This window comes from Furipterus horrens, unplaced genomic scaffold (assembly GCF_987537825.1).
Source record: "Furipterus horrens unplaced genomic scaffold, mFurHor1.1.pri manual_scaffold_5, whole genome shotgun sequence".
NCBI classification, from domain to species: Eukaryota; Metazoa; Chordata; class Mammalia; order Chiroptera; family Furipteridae; genus Furipterus; species Furipterus horrens.
In genome coordinates, this window is record NW_028327175.1 from 69,968,701 (window position 1) to 69,987,994 (window position 19,294).

The 19,294-nt window shown below is 39.9% G+C and overlaps 1 protein-coding gene across 1 annotated transcript in view; it reads right to left on the reverse strand.

The window, feature by feature from the left end:
• The window catches only part of LOC150008774 (uncharacterized), a 100,672-nt gene that overhangs the window by 3,065 nt on the left and 78,313 nt on the right, over positions 1-19,294 (reverse strand). The window contains 4 exon segments of the mRNA XM_090279324.1: positions 6,635-6,821; positions 8,670-8,712; positions 11,140-11,254; positions 11,257-11,296. Of these exon segments, the coding sequence (XP_090135450.1) occupies positions 6,635-6,821; positions 8,670-8,712; positions 11,140-11,254; positions 11,257-11,296 (385 nt within the window).

Here is a 19,294-nt window from a genome sequence, read left to right on the forward strand (position 1 = left end):
TTAGGAGAAGGGGTGTGTGTGTGTGTGTGTGTGTGTGTGTGTGTGTGCATGCGTGTGCTTTTGTGTGTGTGTGTGTGCATGTGTGTGCATTTGTGTGTGTGTGTGCATGCGTGTGCATTTGTGTGTGTGTGTGTGTGTGTGTGTGTGTGTGTTTTAATGGTGTTTTAAAACTCTGAGATGACCTGAATCCTATGCAGAGACTTCAGGAACCATCATTAGCAACAATGATGAGATGATTAAACCCCTCTCCTCTTCTTGCTACTTTTTGTTCTCATGCCCCACCTCCCTGCAGGAGCCATTTCAGTGCACTGTACTAACAGAACTATGGCTTGGATTTTTGCTCCTCTACACAATAACAGTTTCATGCCCATGTGTTAATAAGGAACTGCCAATGAAAATTTTGGTCCCTTTGAACACAGCTGACTTTTGCTTCCTTTTGGTTAACCTGGTACCAATGTACACTGTCAGGAAGCCATAGATTTTTCTTTTTAAACAGAATGAGTGGCTTTTAGACTTTAAAAATTGGGGGAAAAGTTTCTTTTATATGGGGATTTGGATATAATATAAATTTTAAAAATAAATGTTCATTTAAAGAGTGAATTTTAGAACTACTAGGAAAACATTCATTTTAGAAATGGGTAGATTTTTTTCCTTAAGTAGACCCCAGTAAAATGGTTTTTAGTGAAATCCAAGTGACCTCTTTCTCTGTGCTATATGTATCAACTTTAGTGAGATATAATTTACACATCATAAAATCCACCCATTTAAAGTGTATAATCAATGTTTTTTAGTGTATTTATAGAATTGTGTAACCGTCATCATAATCTAATTTTATGATATTTTCATTCCCTCAAAGAGAAACCCCATACCCATTAATAATCATGCCCCATCTGCTACGTCAACCTAATGCTAGGCAATTAAAACCTATTTTCTGTCTCTATAAGTTTGCTTTTCCTTGGACACTTAGTATGAATGGAATTTACAGCATGTGACTGTCATCTTTCTCTTAGCATGTTGTTTTCAAGGTTCACCCATGTTGTATCACGCATGTGTCAGTATTGATTCCTTTTTGTTGTTGAATGGTATTCTGTTGTATGGATATACTATATCGTATTTTATTTATCCATTTGTTAGTTGATGGACAATTGGGTTTTCTTCAAATTTTCTGTAATAAATAATGTTGTTATGAATATTCATGTACAAGTTTTTGCATAGATATATATTTTGGGAGGATATATTAGAAGTGGAATAAGCAACATGCTAGATGTTTCAGGACCATAGGGTACCTAAAGACATGTCAGAGGGTTATCTTGCTGTCTTAATTTTCTGCTCCAAACTACAGTGCATAGCATTTCTATGTTGCTGCACTGATTTCTGACATCTTCCTGCTTATGGAATTTCCTTTTCTCATCTATCTGAGCAGATATGAATACCCTCCCCTATCCCTGCCCTTTCTGAGAAAGGGTAGAAGGTATTGTCCAACGTTTGTCTGCTACAAACAGGAAGGTTATCTGACCCCTTTTCTAACCAGCAATAGCGTAGAAATGATTGGCACTAAAGACATCCAACTATAACCCAATTACCTCATTTGAGGTGATCTCGTTGGGCTGGTCTCTACCCGTTTCTAGGTAGCGGCAGTTAATCGCAAGGCAGCACAGTTTTGGACAGAGATTTCTCACAAGAACTGTACAAGCATCACATGTTCCATTTGTTGCAAGAATGTAAAATATATCTTTCTGAGATGTGCTCACAGATCTTAATGTGGTTTATTCAAGAATCATAGTTAAAAGTTACTTCTAGCTTTTGGAGGAAAAAAAATCAAGTGTATGGTGAATGACAAGGGGCTTCAGGCCTGTGAAGAGGTGCTAGACTAAAGGGCTTCTGGAATACTCACACAGTACCTCTTCAATATTAGCAGGCACAGGCAAGCCAGTAATCCATATTGTTAAAGTACCAGCACTTTCCTTGATAGTAAGGAAATACTTCAGGGAACTATCTGCAGCTGTTTCTCTAACTCCCACGATGCACATTAGAGGCATATTTGTCTAGCTGATAGTAAAATGTGGGATTAGCATCTAATGTGGTTTTTACAGGAAATCGGTACTGCGTTGCTTCTCATATCTTGCTCTTTCCCCTTATTTCACTGTTATTTTTTCTCGTCTTTTCTTTCTTGCCCTCACTTGTCTCAGCATCTCAGATGACTGTTACAAGAAATGTCATTCCCAAGTACCATAGATCCCTTCAGAAATGAGAACTATCCAATGAAATCTTCCAGAGCTCTCACAAAGAACACAAATGAATGGAAAAAATAAATAAGAAAATAAAATAAATAAAAGTGAAATAGTAAAGCAATGAAGATGCTACAGTCAGTGGATTATGTCTGTATGAAGTTGTCCCACAGAAGCCTGGGTCTTAATAACAAAGCAGCTAATGTGGCAGGTATATTATAAAGATAACTGAGTGGCAGAGCCTTTGTTAAGCACTTTAAGATTCTGAACAGAAAACTGACTGTTTGAACAAGCCTCTAGTCAGAGACAGTGTTTTTGTATATTAGTGTTTTTCCAACTGTTTTACCTGAGAGAAATACAGACTTCTACATGGACATTTAGACAAAAGTTGTGTGAAACATTGTTATGTATCATAATATTTTCCATCCTATTCTATAGTATTTTTAAATACTGTTTACAAGCTACTACATTGATTGCATGACTCAGTAATAGGGTCAAAACCTGCAATTTGGTATAAATAGTAATCAAGGCCTATTTCAAGGTTATGACCTTTTACAAGGAACCAAATTAGGGTGGATGTGCAAGATCCAAGCAGAACTTGGACAATACAAGAGGAATTTTAGATTAGACCAGCACAAAGATCACTCACATGGCATCACCTAGAAGAACTGAAAATGACTATTAAGACTCTGTGTAATCTTTATGAAATTAATAATGATTCATAGTCCATGCATATAATGTGATTAAGTTAAGTTAAACATTTTATTGCCTGTAGTGTTTGTGGCACATCATGGATTTAGCCATTCTCAATAAATTTCTCAGTTGTCCTCACAACTTCTATGGTTCTTGTGATAAGTAATTGGACTGGGTGGACTCTGGTGATTGCTGTCAGTATGCTGATGTTTAGAGTGTAGAGACCAGACACACAGCATTATTAACTCAGTGCTCCTTCAAGAAGACTAATTTCTAACAGGGAGTGCTACACATAGCATTGTGGCTAAGAGTTTGGGCACAGGATTCAGATAGCATTTGCTCACATTTTGTCTCTGTCACTTACTAGCTGGGTTACCATTGGATATTAGTTAACTTCTCTAAGCCTTAATTTCTCACATATCATGGCGCAATAACAGTGCATATTTTGCAAATATTAGTTTTAGATAACAAATGTGTTTATTCAAGTCCTAGACACATAGGAAGCCCTCAATAATACATGCTGACTTCCCTACTCTAACACCCCTGAGCAGTATGATCCTGTTCTCTGGAAAAAAAAAAAAAAAGTGACTAACCAGGCCAGTGATTCTTGGTGGACAATGGTGATGCGGCCATATTTATTGTGGGGATTTATTACAGGAGATGTGGATATGCATTGATCCTATCTTGGGTTTCATTGTGCCAGATCACTAGCTAGGAGTGTCAGGTCTTGAATTAAGTGAAAATGTATAAGAAGGTTGAGAGGGACTCTTAGGAAAAGAATGCAAACCTCATTTAAAATTAACATCTAGGAAAGGTGGTAGACTTCAGAAGAGTTTCTGCATAGCCACCTTAATGCTAAGGGAGGGTTAGCCACTGATTAACCCTGGGAGACCCAGCAGCTGTCCTGGCAGGGGCGGGGAGGGTGTGGCAGCGAAGCACACACATTCTGAAATAAGGTGTGTGTTCAGGCAAGTGGTATTTTTTATTCAAGGAAGAGAGTCATGTAAAACTAAAAATCACAGGCCTCTATTTTAGAACATGGCCTAGATATACAATTTCTGTTGGAATTTCAGTAAAGACACTGTTCTTTTAATCCATATTTGAGATAATATGGGCTAAAAATTGAGGGCCTGTGGAGATAGGACTGTTCAAGACTTAAGGCCGGGAAAGAATGAGTGGCTTTGAATTAAATCGTTTTTTAACCATAAAACAATACATTTTCAAGAAAGGATTTAAAAATAGATAGAAATTAGATAACTCGTGATTGCTGGAAAGGGTGTGATATAGCAGAAAGGCCAGGCATCTCTACTTGGTGGCCTGAGTTTTGGTTTTACCTCTGAATTGGCTTTTCTATTTTCTAATCTTTCTCCCCTATTAAATGAGGGAATGTCAAACTACTCACACTTCATGGGAATAATGGCCATTGACAGTAATATGTTGTTCATTCATTCATTTATTTATTCAACATACATGATATTGCTGAGTGTATAATCCCTTAGAAGAGATAGGACTGCTAAACAGATAAAAATACGAAGTAGAGTGTGGTAAATGTCATAAGATAGGTAAGTATGCAAATTCAGGAAAGGGAGATGTGTGTTTATGTAGGGCCATCTGGGATTGTTTTATAGCAGAGATGGCAAACATTTGAACAAGCACTTAAAGAACAGGTAGAATCTGGACAACTTGTGTTGGGGAATCAGTAGGTACAGGATGTTTCAGGGGAAGGAACTAGCACAAGCAAAGAGATGAGTTCAGAAGAATGTTCGAGGCGGGTGTGCTAAGGAAATAGAGTGTGACCATGTTTGGGTGGAGTATAGGGTGATTTAACACAAGGAATGGAAGAGAAAACCAGAAAGAATAGTTTCAGAACAAAGTATAAGGCTGTACAGTGCTCTAGAGGCAGCAAAAAAACCATCCAAGTTTCAGGAAAGATGTGTGAAATAATAAGATCTGAATATAAACAAACCTCCCAATTTTTCCTACTTGTATTTTTTCTTTTTGTTGGTGTAACTTAAGCTACCTGGGTTTGCATTCTTTCACCCTTTATGAGTCAAGGGAACTTGGACAAATGATTTAACCTTGCTAAACATTAGTTCCCAAATGTGTAGTTGGGACAATGACCTATTTTATAGAATTGTTGTAGTAATTAAATGAAATGATAAATAAAAACACGTAACAGAGTGACCAGTACAAAAGCTGATCTCACTGAATGATAACACTGCTTTTGCTGATACTATTTTTAGGATATTTATTAGTAGCTGTTTCCCAGCTGTGCAACTATGACTTTCTAAGTAAGGCCTCCTCTGACCTTTCAGGTGAAGAGAAGCCATCTCTGACCCCAGGGGACTGTTAATATTTCATTTTGGAGTAATCTGAGCATTCAATCCTAAACATTTCTTCTCTAGCTATGGAAGGGCTCTTGAAAGTGAACTTCATTGATTTGGTAATTAAAATGGTTCAGACTTTTGTAATGATACTTTATAAGAGAAGTCCTAGGTAATGACCACTTTGGAGGTTTGTTTTGTTTACTTCATTCCCATCCTGGTATCAGGTGCATGAGGCTGTGGATTTAGAGTTCAATAGGAATTGCCTGTCCTGTAAGTGCTTAGGGATGTCATCTATCTCGTAATAGTTGAATAATGTTGTGGGTCATGTTTTAACACTCTCACAATGAAAGGGTTTTAAGTAAAATAGAATCATTGTATTGTTCCTCCTAAGGGGTGAGAACTGAACCGTGTTTACTTTGTACCTCTTTTTGTACTCTTCCAAGAAGGTAAAACTTGTCACAAGACACCCATTTCCCATTCGGCAACATCTAGCTTAATTACACCTAATGCTAAAAATAAGAAATTAATTGACTGAGATTGCAGAATGTTGACTACTGCTAATTCTTCAAGGATTATTCATTTGGGAAAATGTCCAATTGCAAATAAAACACCAATAATCTCTTTTGTCAAAAATTACAAGAAGGCTAAATAATCTTTCTCATAGAAATTAGGCACAATTATTTTATTATTAAATTATATAGTTTATGTTCTTATTTTGTATGTATAGTTTTTAACATATACAGTTTAACAACTATAACAAATGTGTGTATCACATGTATAATACAGAGAGAACTTTTTATGTAGAGAGCTTTGTATGTAGAATTTATGTCACTATGTTGTCAATTATCTCATTTGATCTTAAAAATAGTCCTGTGAAATAACTGTTTCCATTTTATAAATGAGGAAAAGTAAGTTTTAAGAGGTCAAGGAACTTGCCCAGGGAAAATTGACAGTTAATATTTTTTCTGTTACTCACTTGTCAAAGATTAGGGATACTGTGAGAAAAGGGTGGAGTTATTACACAAGAAAACCATTGACATTCACTCTGAATGTCATTGTGACCAAAAGAATAAAGGAGTTTATTTTTCTCTTTTTCCAGGCAGTAGAAGCATGGTGTTAAGGGAACAGGCTCTGAAGTTTGTTAGGCTGTGTTCAGAGCTCAGCTTCATTGCTTATTATGTGTAATCTTGTCAAGTTATATAGACTTTCCAGCCAGTTTTCTTATCTGTAAAATGGAAATTATAATAGTACCATTTCTTTGGAGGGTAAATGAGCAAATATAGGTAAATTACATAGCACAAGACTTGATAAAGGCTCGATTAAGCTAAGAGGTCATACTATTATTATTACAATTACTATTATTTCATGTGAAAGTTGAGTCCATACCTGAGGCCTGGAAGGAGCGGATGCTAGCATAGAAGTACAAGCAGCCATCCTTCAAAATGCAATAGTGCTGGACCCCTGTGGCTGTGCCTCCGTCCAGGCGGTGCAGAAGGCCCAGGCACTCTGGGTTCTTGATAGCCAGGGCTGGGAGGCTGCTGTTGTGCAGAGTAACATCTTCCCAGACATGGTTCTGCAGGTGTAGCACAAAGGGATCATCTGAGTGAGCATCCTGTGCCAATCGATGGTCATAGATTCCCTGAGCTGGCGACATCAGCACCGGGGCTGTTTGACTTCAGAGAAGCCACTGCCTTAACTGACACTATTGCTAAGGCAATCTGAATACTTGATCAGTTATCCAGAAAACCTGAATTTGCTCATTGGGCATAGAGAATTTCTCCCTCTTCATGTCCATAGATATCCCTTTTCTTTGGCTTCTATTCTACTGTGAGGAAATCCAAAGAACATAAATGGTGTATAGAAAGGAAAGGGAAACAGGCACCTCTGCGACAACTATTTTGAATGGTGCTGTCTGTATTTGCTATTTCACTCAATATTTGAGATTGTCCTCCCAGCCCTGTTCCTGCTGGATCCACTGTGACTAATAGCAGTGCCTGGTTCATGCTTTACTTTATCTTGAATTCCCATTTGTGCAATGGGATGAGTTAAGTGCCCCAGATCAGGCCTTAGGCTCTCATGGTCAGTGATGTAGAAGACCCATGATAAATCAAGATCCTTTACCCTGGGAGGGTAGGTAGCCCTAAGTCCAATGACCTGAGAAGCAGGTTCTTCCTGAAAACTTGACCTGAGGCATAGGACACAGTGCTTCCTCTCTTTATCATAATGCCCTGCTGGGCGTCTGGCCAGTTTCTCTTCTTTGTTTGGTTTCATTTCTGCTCTTTAGTTCTAACAAAGCAGTGCAAAAGATTTCAGACTGTAGAGCTGGCTTTATTCGTTGCTGTGAAGTGGGAGCCTGCTGGGAGTTTGGTTGTTCCCTTTTCACTCTGCTACAGACACTGAGTGCATTAGCAGAATAGATAGATGCCTTTTAAAAATCTCGAGGCTCATTAGGATGACTCATTGAAGAGATGGATGAGTGTAATGAGTGTTGTGTTCCAGGTAAAATGAAACACAAGTCCTGGTGTTTGTCATGTGATGATGCCAGTGATTTTTCTGAAAGGACAGTTACAGGGTATAGGGCAGTACATTCAAGCTCAAATAATACAAATTTTCTGAAATACACAAGAGCAAAAATATGTACAGAAGGTCATTGATAGTAAACGCCTTTTGTTTGTATACCATTTTGTGAGGAAATGAACGTATTTAAGGGAAATCTATCACCTCATTAGAACTCATATATATAGTATACATAGTTGAGTATTAAAGCAACCCCCCCCCCTCACACACACACAGGTCATAGCATTAGCTCAGACAGGAATATCAAAGGCCTTAGGGACTCAAGTGATGACTCACCTGTTGATGTTATGAAGTTATCTATCAGTTTATAGGTCAAATCTAAGTTAAAAATTATATTGCTTCAAGCTAGGAATCATGAAAATGAAAGAACAGGGAAAGGAAGGTGGCCTAATATGTCTCCAGAGCCAAGATATGAACAGAAAGCACTGCCTTTCTGAACAGAAGACACTCATTTTCTAATAAGCTGCTTGGCCAACAGCGCTATCCCAAGCTATCCCTAACAGCCCGAAGGTAGGGAATGAAAAGAAAACTGCAGCAGTGTCTTAACCTCCTGGGGAACCACTGGACCGCTCTGTGTGAAACAGTTTCCGCCCCAGCCTGTGGCTCCCTGCCGAGCTCACCAAGAGAAATGTCATACACACCCTGGAAAGAAAAAGAACAGCAGGAATGCAAGTTCCCCCATAGTGTCTGAGTAGGAAACCCTGTTGACTTAAAATCCTCTTTCCCAGTTGTCCGAGCAGATCTGAGGTGTCCCCAGGAGGACTGTATGGCACCTAACTTGATGCTTTGCCCCTCTGAGGAGAAAACCAGAATGAAGATGGAGATAAATACCAAGAACACTTACCCGGCAGACAGGACGGGCAGCTTTGTCCACTGCCTCGAGCCACCTGAAAGACAGGAAAATGAGAGGCATTCCCCCTGGGGGGCCCAGATAAGTGCCGTTCAGAGGGGCTGGCTGTCTTCCTGGAAACCCGTCATTCAGACGGAACGGTCCTGAGGCTCAGATATATTTCACAGTTCATGGCTGAAAGGCAACACTTCCTAATGAAATTACTGTTACTAGGTGGCAAAATCCTACTCCCATCAGGCATATTTAAAATAAAGTATTCTTATTCTTTTTCTTTACTATGGTTTAATTAGTGCCTAAGAGAAACTCATTCATTAATTTTTTTTTTTTTTAACCACCGAAGTATCTGAACTTATTAACAGCAGCAGGACTCGTAACAATACCCTGGCTGGTTTGGCTCAGTGGATTGAGCGTCGGCCTGCGAGCTAAGTGTCGCTGGTTCGATCTTCCAGTCAGGGCACATCAGAGAAGGAAAACTCTGACTCCAAAAAACCTCCGCTGCCTTGCGGCATACCTCTTCAGGGGAAAGGCTAAGGGAGTAAACCCCGACAGAAAATCCGGAGCCGGAGTCCCTAAGGCGGTTTGACGTTGTAGTCAACACCGGCAACTCCTGCGGCGCACCTGAAGCCAAGCTGTATTGACTCCGTCTTTCCCTTGGACCCTTCAGCTGCGAAGAGAGGTGGGGTCTGCTGCATGGGCAACAGCAGACCCTCCATATCACTCTGCCCAGGCTCTGTAGCTTCAGCTCCACTGGAGAGGACACTCCAGCGTCATCGCAAGATGTCGATTCAACACGGGAGGAGACAGATACCGTGTCACTCCCGAGTTGGACTGCACAGCCATTCTCGGCGGTGCAGATAGACTCTTAAGAAGCTACACCATCGTCTCTCGAGACAGGCGGCTGTCGACGACAACGACGACGACGACTCGTAACAACTAGTGTATTACCCCTGAGGCACTGGCTGTCAAAATATGGAATAACTGGTAAATAGATACTGTCAAGTGTTACTTGGACACAGTGGTCACCTTTAGGGCACCATTAGTGCCTCTGCTTGAGAACTGAATTTTCTTGGTCTTTCTTCCTTAGCCATGCACCAGCCTGTCCACTCCATCCCATGTTGCCAAGTAAAAACATTTGTTTTTAAACCTTGTAACTTCTAATGAAACCATACTGTTTACTCTTCTTCCCAAAGTTTGGTTTATTCCCTCTGCCCTCCTCTGTTCCACTTCTTCTGTTGTATGCCTATCTAATCCTGCACCACCCCTTCATAAAGTCCTCCCTCATCCCCACACCCAGAGACCTTCTCTCCTTCTCCCTCAGTTCCACGCCACCTTTGCCTTCTCCTATAACACGTCTCAATTTCTATTTTGAATTAGAAATATTGGCATCAATGCCCTATTCTGAAGGCTTAATCATACTAATAGTCCTAGAGACCTTAAAGCAATCTTAAACATATTAGCTGCTATCTAATAAATACAAGGTGGGGCAAAGTAGGTTTACAGTTGTGAGTACGTGAAACAGTTTATTCTTGTATTATTACTTATTAATTGTTGTATTATTTCCATTATGAATAACTGTAAACCTACTTTTGCCCCACCTCATATTTTGTCCATGAATTGAAATACAATCTAGTCACTATCATCATATTTCCCTATTTGTCCTTTAAAGCAACATGTATTTGATCCATAATGTTCTACACATAGGGACAGTATAAGATATTGTAGACCTAGGGCTTTCTTTAAAATTGGAGCTGAGTCCAAATTCTCTTAAAGAGATATGCCATTGACACTAACACTGTTGATCCAATACCTGTTTTGTCACTGTTTTCCTCACCACTACTCACCCACCCCTCACCCGAAATTAGCAGTATTTATATGACAGTTGTTAGTTGACTCACTGAATTGACCAATGATCTCCATTCCCTCAGGGTGAAACACTGAATAATGATCATAAATCGCTAAGTGCTTCCAGTTTGTAGGCTACCCTCTTAAAATGCCTGTGCACGCCCACCCTGCCATCAGCTTGTGTGCTTACAAAATGTCAGCTGGATTCATTCCCCACAAAGCTATGTTATTATTATTTATTTTGCTCAATGCACTGTAATGTGTTATCTTATCACATTCCCCTTATGTTTGGGACTATCCATCCAATTAGCTTCAGATATATAAATTCAGTAATTTTGGGGGAAGCTAGATATGGACTGTGGCATTATTGAAGTTTTTAAAGAAAATGCAGAGATTCAAAGTAAATTAGTTAGGAGAAGATGCTTCTGTTTTTTTCAGAAATTTTTTTAGAAAAACCTGGAAGAAAAATGAAGAACCAGGCTTCTTGTACTTAAGAAATAGACAATTTCTTGGCTTCTGCTATGAATTTGCTGTTCTAATCCTAATAATCTATAAGACTGTTATTAAAGAAGCCTCCCCTTCCCCAAAGTGAAACTGGTAAGATAAAAGATTAATGAATTACCTTTTCATTTCTTGGTTTGAGGCTGCACAGAGGCAGAAAGTTCTGTTTCCAGACTGAGGCACACAGCTGAACACAGGTGGCTTTCCCAAACTGCTATCAGTGCCAACTTCTGCACTTCTAACTTTATTACCTCTAGAAGTAGGCATTTGCCTTCATCCTGTAATTGATAAGGGAGAGGTTCAGCATGGGCACTGCCTAAGCAGATCAGGGAGAAAATGAGAAAGGAAAGGACTAAAGTTATTATTATTTTTAAATGATTGCTTTTTCTGAAATAAAAATAAAACCAAAATGAGTTTTTGTGGATGATGTTTTCCACGATATACTCCATAAAACTCAAGACTTCCAAATATGATATTTCCCCACATTCCTTTTGAATAGCCTCTATTATTATGCATTGTATTCATGCCAACTTAGGAAAGTATCATTAAGTTTTAATGCCCATTTTTCCTATCAGAAAAAATAACATCAAAAGAAATAGATATTATAAAATGTGCATGGTTGGTAGTGACATGAGATCTCTAGTTGTGTCTAATTAACACGTACTTCATGCTTATTGTGTGTCAGGACTGCTCGTAAATACTAAATACTTTATACATATTAATTGATTCATCTCCACAAATGCTCAAGAAGTATTTACTTTTCTTTTTTTATTTTTATTTTATTTTTTTTAAGTATTTACTTTTATCATCTCTATTTTATAGATGAGGAAACTGCAGCATAGAAAGAATAAAGAACACTTCTTAAAAATGACAGTTTAAAATACCATAATATGTATCAAAACAAAATCATTTTATAGATATTTTGTTATTTATATTTATTTTACAGTTATATCTCAAAATACCCTGTCCATTATTCATATCTTTTCTAAAAACAGCTATTTTGAGGTATAATTTACATACATAAAGTCACTTGGGTCCATGTATAATTCAGTGATTTTTAATAAATTTAGGGTCATGAAACCATTGCCACAGTGCAATTTTAGAACTTTTCCATCAATGTCTAAATTTACTTTGAGCCAGTGTGCATTCAGGTGCTACACTTGCCCCTCCAATCACAGGCAGTCACAGATCTGCCACTCCTAGACATTTCATATAAGTAAAATCATATACTCTATGGTCTTTTGTAATTGGCTTCTTTCACATAATGTAATGTTTTCAAGTCTTGTTCATGTAGCACTTTTTAGTACTTCATTTCTTTTTATTGTTGAGTTATACAGATGGGGCAAAAGTAGGTTTATAGTGGTTTATATGGAAAATAATACAATAGTTAATAAGTAATAATACAAAAATAGACTCTGTGTTTTTTGTATTCACAACCGTAAACTTACTTTTACCCCACCCTGAATTCTATTATATCGATATGCTTCATTTAGTTTATCCCTTTGCAAGTTGATGGAAACTTTCCTTTTCAGTTTTGGCCTATTTTGAGCAATGGTGCTATGAATATTTGTGTACAGGTCTTTGTGTAGACATATGCTTTTATTCTCTTCGGTAGATTACTAAGAATGTAATTGCTAGGCCATATGGTAAGTTTATCTTTAACTTTATAAGAAACTGTCAAACTGTTTTCTGCAGCAACTGTATCATTTCCATTCCCACCAGCAGTGTGTGAGTGTCCCAGATTCTCCACACCCTCGCCAATACTCTGCATTGCTTCTCTTTTTGATATTAACCATCCTACTGGGCATGCAGTGGTATCTTCTAGTGGCTTTAATTTGTGCATTTCTAGTGACTGATGATGCGGAACCCATTTAGCACAGAGGGCTTAACCAATTTTAGAAAATGACTTCCTTTGAGATTCTGATGAAAACTATGGGTGCCTCCCAAAATACATAAATGTGTACATGTGCATATATATACACAAGAGGGGGCCCTCAAAAATTTATGCATTAAAAATTATGTATTTATTCTTACATGTTTAAACTTCAGTCTCCTTCAAAGTACTCTCCATTTGATGCAATATACCTATTGAGATGGTTTTCCCACGCTCAAAACAGTTTTTGAACTCATCAGTTTTGATGCCTTTTAGTGCTTCTGCCTTTTTTTGTTTCACCTCTTCCACATCAGCAACGCATTTCACTTTAGGGACTTTTTTTATTTTTCGAAACAAAATAAAAAGTCTCTCAGGGCAAGACCGGGTGAATAAGGAAGGTGGGGGGGGGGGGTGTCATGCCATTTTGGTTAAAAACTGCTGAACACAGTGCGGTGTGGGCAGATGCACTCCTAAATCACCCATCATGAAATGGGAAAATGTGTTGAGTCTTCAAAAATAATTCACTGAAGGCAAATGCAGCCTCTCACAACAATGCCAGCTAGTACACGGATACAGATGGGTTCCCCGAACACTCACCTAGTATAGGTAGAAGACTGTACTACAAGGGGCCTGCCCTCCAGAAGATAATTCTAGGATTTTTGGGGGGTGCCCCCTTGTGTGTGTGTATGTGTGCATGTACACACTGCAAAAAAATTCTTGCAACTCATGGGCAAATGAATATGAAGATATTCTTCATCTCAAGATAATATCTCATAGTTGTATGGAAGTTCAGTTTATAAAATATTTTCATGGACTCTTATCTTTTTTATTCTTCACAACTATTCTGTAAAGTAGGAAGCTAATGTTATTGCCATTTTCTAGAAAAAGAAACTGTGTTTCAACGAGATGCCTGAAGGTTATGTATAGAGAGATAGAACACAAGCACTGGTCTTCAGACTCTGTCTTCCGCACACTTCTCTCGCATGTTGCCTTCTTGGGCCACTGCAGTTTGGGAGATTGCTGGCTCCCAGAGTCAGCACTTGAAGGCTGTAGTATTCAACTTTTTAGAAGACAGTATTTCCTGGAGCCATTAGCTTTCCTTGAACAGAGACAGAGATCTGAAATTTTGACCTGTTTTAGTAAATATTAGAAAGTTAGCACATCTTATAGTAATTGTGCATGGCTAATACTATGACATTAGAAACCAGAAGAATATATTTTCATTTTGCTTTAATAAGGACAAAGAATTTTCATGACTATAAATTATGGCTAATTGTTTACATCATTTCCCCAAGAGTATCTTAAACTATATATATATATATATATATATATATATATATATATATATATATATATATATAACTTTATACACATATATAAAGGGGGGAAGCATCAATAAACCTTGGAGAATACACTTTCTTCTGTTCATTTGCTAAGAGCAAATATTCACTGGATCTGCCTTCCTTTCAGGGCCCATTATGCAGATAAGATGACACAATGTGTTGGTCTCTCAGATTCAGCCCTATTAGGTCACTCTGGAACTACCATGTTCTCCCACGTCCTTTGCTGTTGTAACATGCAGAAGAGTACACTCACATGGAATATGACACACACCAAGAAGAGTACCCGAAGTCACATTTGAGGCTCTTTCCCCTCTGCTCAAGTTGTAGCTGTGTGAGAATAGAACTAGATTAAAAATGAGGACTATTGTCTTTTATATGGTCTCTGTCATAGCCAGATTCCATTTTCACTAATATCACCTGCTGCCTCACTGCCCATGATCATGAGCCTGTTGTGGCCTGGAAGCAGCTGCAGTAAAAGCCATGGACACAGAGCCTGCAAGGGAGGTGTGGGTGCTCTTGCAGCTGTGCTTATCTGTGTTACTCTTTACTGTGATTTCACCATACCAAGCACCTTGATGCTCCAATCTTGTGGAGACACAGAGGTTGGAGCAGGTTCTCTGTTCAGTCTAATCCTAATGCTGCCTGAACCCATGGTTCCATGTTCCCCAATCAAATGTTTTCAAGAGATAAAGAACAGCTAGAATCATTTTTCTATCTTACAGTCATGCCCTTTGAATTTTCAACTTGTCACTTAAGCAGAAGTCTGTCCTTCTGTTTGGCCTTAATTCTTTAATGGGTTCTGTTTGATATCTTCCCTCTGGCTCTGCCAAAAGTCTCACTTTCGTCAGTACTGGAAACCGTGATGATTTGTTTAAAACTTTGGTTTCCCCACAACTTTATATCCTCCTTTCCAAAACATAAAAAGACTCTAGGTCCATTAAAAAAAATTCCTGAGCTACATCAGAGATTCAGCTGCTTCATGTGTGCAGGACTGATTAAAATAACAGAAATGCCAAAGGGATTTACCAAGGAATTGCTCAGTGAGGTCCAGAAGCTATTGACTGAGAGTGAAGAAATGGGCTGTTTATGCCAGATGGCCTAGGATAATGTTGACATTGTCTATCTTGGAAATAAGATTTCTGCAGCAGTAATCCCAAAGGTCACACTACTCAGCAAAGGGAAGTAGTAAACAATAGTAATGACAAAAACCCACCCCCGAGTGAATCCACTTCTAAATTAAATTATTCCTTATAAACAAAAATACAGATGAGGACATTTGTGTCTGTCTGCACCTTTGGCTCTGTGGTAAAATAAAATTACCTACAGATGTTTTGAGTTTCTTGCTTTGGTCAAAATGTTAGTGTGAACATGCTAGGAATTTTTTTTTATTGTTGTTGTAAGGCCTCTTCTTCTATGAAAAGAGAAAAAGGCTGGGGCACTCAACAAACATATTTTATTTTATCTGAAGGCATAGCCATGAACATTCACAAACTAAGGATGAGGGGAAAAGGCATCTTTAGCTATGAAAAACAGCTAAACTCAGTGGGGAAACCAGAGCCAAGATAAATTTAGAGGGAAAGAAAGCATGTCCTAAAGCAATACACCACATGAAAGGCTGCATGAAATATACATCTAGAGTGCAATGCTTAAAGCCACCAAGACGAAGTGAAATTGAAGGATGAGTGTCTCTTGGAGCCTTATTAATGATGCTGAGGGCTCTTTATCTCCAGGCAGCAGTTTAGAGGCACCCTTCTCCACTGGTGATGGACGACCATCACTTTTTGATAGCTATGAGAGGATGGCCTCTGTCCATGTCTTAGCTGATAGGATCAGGAGCATGGCAAAGCCTGCAATGACCAGAAGAAGAGAAAGATAGGAGTGCTTTCTCACTGTAGTGACTTTGCTATCTTTGTTCTGTGATTAAATACAAGTCCTGAATTTAGGGGCTGTGAGTCCCTCACTATACCACTCAGGATTATTACATACATATGTGTGAATATGTAGGCATGTATTTGTTTATTTGTTATGCTCCCCCCACCCCCACCCCCCAGGTAGGCAAGAAAGGATGGATGGAGAACAGAGGACAGAAAGTAAAGTGAGCATGGAAGTCAGACCCATATTTGTGGGTGGCATGGGTTCTCTGTCAGAGCTTTGTGAATTTAACCTCTCTCTTTTTGCTTTCAGCAAGAAATTGAGACGATGACAATTTTCCTGCCCCCAAGTTGCCGCACCTCTGTAATCTCAACATGCTATTGCTCTTTCTCTGCCTGTATAATGCTGCCTGGCTGCCAGTGTGACATCAGCAGACATAACTAACTGGTTGCAAACTGGGGTTTTGTGCCCTTCCTTTTCCATTGGCCTGCAATGGTGAAACCTTTTGTAGAAGTGATACATCCATGCTGGCAGCACCACATTGTTTCCTGGCACCAGGGAGACTCTGGGCTCCAGGAGACGCAGGCGGCTCTGTGGGCTGAAGGAGTTCATCTGTGCAGACAGGCTTCCTGCTGGAAAGTCAGCCAAGTGGAGGGATGCTAATGATGATGGGGTCAGGGCTGCCCAAGCTCTGAAGCTTTGAAGAAGCACTTTCAGCCTCAATCACATATCTCATGGGCCACCATTTTCCTTGGCTCCTAAACTGTCCCTTAGAGTCCAATACCTACTACCCCATACCTTCATCACAACAGAAAGACTGCGGAAATTAATCTGAGTCATACTCAGGCCTTGTTCAAAGTTGTCAAAAGGTCACAGGGAAAACTATAAAATCAAGACAGTCCACATCTTAAGCTCTGCTATTGACTGACTGTCCTACAAGGCTTCCCTCTGAGCTCAAGTGTAGTGTTGGTTTGCAGGTGAATTCTAGAGCTGGATGTGCTGGGTTTGAACCCTCACTGCGCCACTTATCAAGCCACTTATGTGACCTTGGGCAAGTTACTTAAACTCTCTGTGTCTTAGTTTCGTTACTTGGAAAATAGGGTTGTTTTATAAGGATTGAGTTAATATATATTTTATTAAGTGTTCAGAACAGTGTTTGGCCCTGTATGAGTTATGTATCCATGGTACCTTTCATTATTATGTAGAAATTTGATGAAAATGAAGAGTAAGAGCCCAGAAAATTTGTTTACCAAGAAGTTTTAATATGAGTGACGGTAACTTTATTTAACTAAGTTCCTATATCTGTCTTTTTTTTTTTTTTTGACTCCAAGAATTACAGCTGCATGAACAAGAGGAAGGACTTAATCTTGGGAAATCTGTGTCCTCATTTGTAAAATGGGAGTAGCAGTGCCTTCCTTTGTGAGAATGAGATCATCTACATAATGTGTTTGGCACATAGCTATTCAGAGGATGGTTCTTTCTTTCCCACATCTGGGTCCACTTTCAGTTTAAGTGCCAATGAAGCATCCCTACCTTATCTTTAGGACTCAGGGCAGCTGTGAGAAAAGGTCCCGTTCTAGGCCACCACAGCCCTCCTCCCAATAATACTCTGCCTGGGGTGGAGGGAGAAGAGAGAGAGGTGGGAGGCCGGGAGACTGCTATCGTATCTTGGAAGGGAGCTGGGATGATCTGAGCAGTTGGCTCTCTGCCTGGATTCTTGTCATTCAGGTGACTCAGCTCATTCATTGAGTGCTTGCTACCCCTTCCTCAGAGATTGAGAGGATTCAGTGCTTGCCTCTGGCACAGCTGCAGTTGGATGGAGAGTGTCCCACAGCCCATGCTGTGGGAGAGGCTGCATGCTGGCCAGGGCCAGGCACTGCCTACTGTCTTTGCCTCCCTCTGCGATCTCTTCCTCACAGGCTGCCTTTTGGGCCTTTGCCAAGCCCTCCCCCTCCCTTCCTTCCACCAGTGCTTACTGAGTGTGTCTGTCTGTACCTTCTACCGGATGCTGTACTGGATACTAGGCCCTGCACAGCTTTAATCTTGGACTAATTTCCAGGACTCATCCCTGACAATTCCACAGCCCCCTTTCTGGCCTTGTTCTTAGACCACAGGAAGTTTCCAAACCCAATGTGCTTATTCTTACTCGTGGTCCTACGACAGGCTCATTCTGACCCTCATTATGAAAGGGGAGACCCGGTTCTCCAAAGAGGGGTGCTTCGTTCTCAGAGGGTTCAGGTATTTATCTCCACACTGAATGGCCTACTCAGCAGTGCCAAGGAGAGGAAGACTGGCTCTTTTTCTCTAATGTCTTCGCAGATGATCCACTTCTTTGCTTTACAAAAATTGAGATGTGTTATAGACTAAAACTTTTGTCCCCCTCCCCAAACTTATATGTTGAAATCCTCACCCCAATGTGATGGTATTAGAAGGTAGGGCCCTTGAGAGGTGACTAGGTCAGGATGGTTGAAGCCTCATGAAAATGGGATCAGCACCCCTTCTACAATAGGAGGACGCATCTGTGAATCAGACACGAAATCTGCCAGCATCTTGATGCTGGGCTTCCCAGTCTCCGGAACTATGAGAAATAAATGTTTGCTCTTTAAGCCACCAAACCTATGGTATTTTTATTAAGCAACCTGAAGGGGCTATGACAGGGTGATGGACCTGAAGGAAGAATTTTGTTTTCCCTTTGAAGTATCTCACTCCCCTCCTGACATCACTTGGATCCAAGGCCATGGCGTCTCATGCTTCCATCATTCCAGCAGCCTCCAGCTGAGCTTCTCGAGACCAGTAAAATCTTGACAACATAATTGGAACCATCTGATCTCACCCACCCAAGCGCTGCTTCCACTGCAGTGCCCACAGTGCCTTCACCATCTTATTGCCTCTCAGCTCCTAATTTATACTTCATTGACTGATCTGTGAAAATAGATCTGGGACTTTTTAAATTTTTTCCCTTGGCCAGCTGGCAGGAAGTTAAGTGTTGCCAGTGTAGAGGGCTGGAGAGACACTGCAGGGAAGGGCTCTTCTTCCTGGTTCCGGTGGACATGTCCAAAGGAGCCTAGAATGTGCTGCTTTTTTCTCCCCTCCCTGGCCCTCCAGAGTTCCTCCAGTGCTAATGCTCGCGGATGTGGCTTCCCCACGATTTCCAGATCTCAGTTTGGGGAGCAGTGGCATTGTGGGAA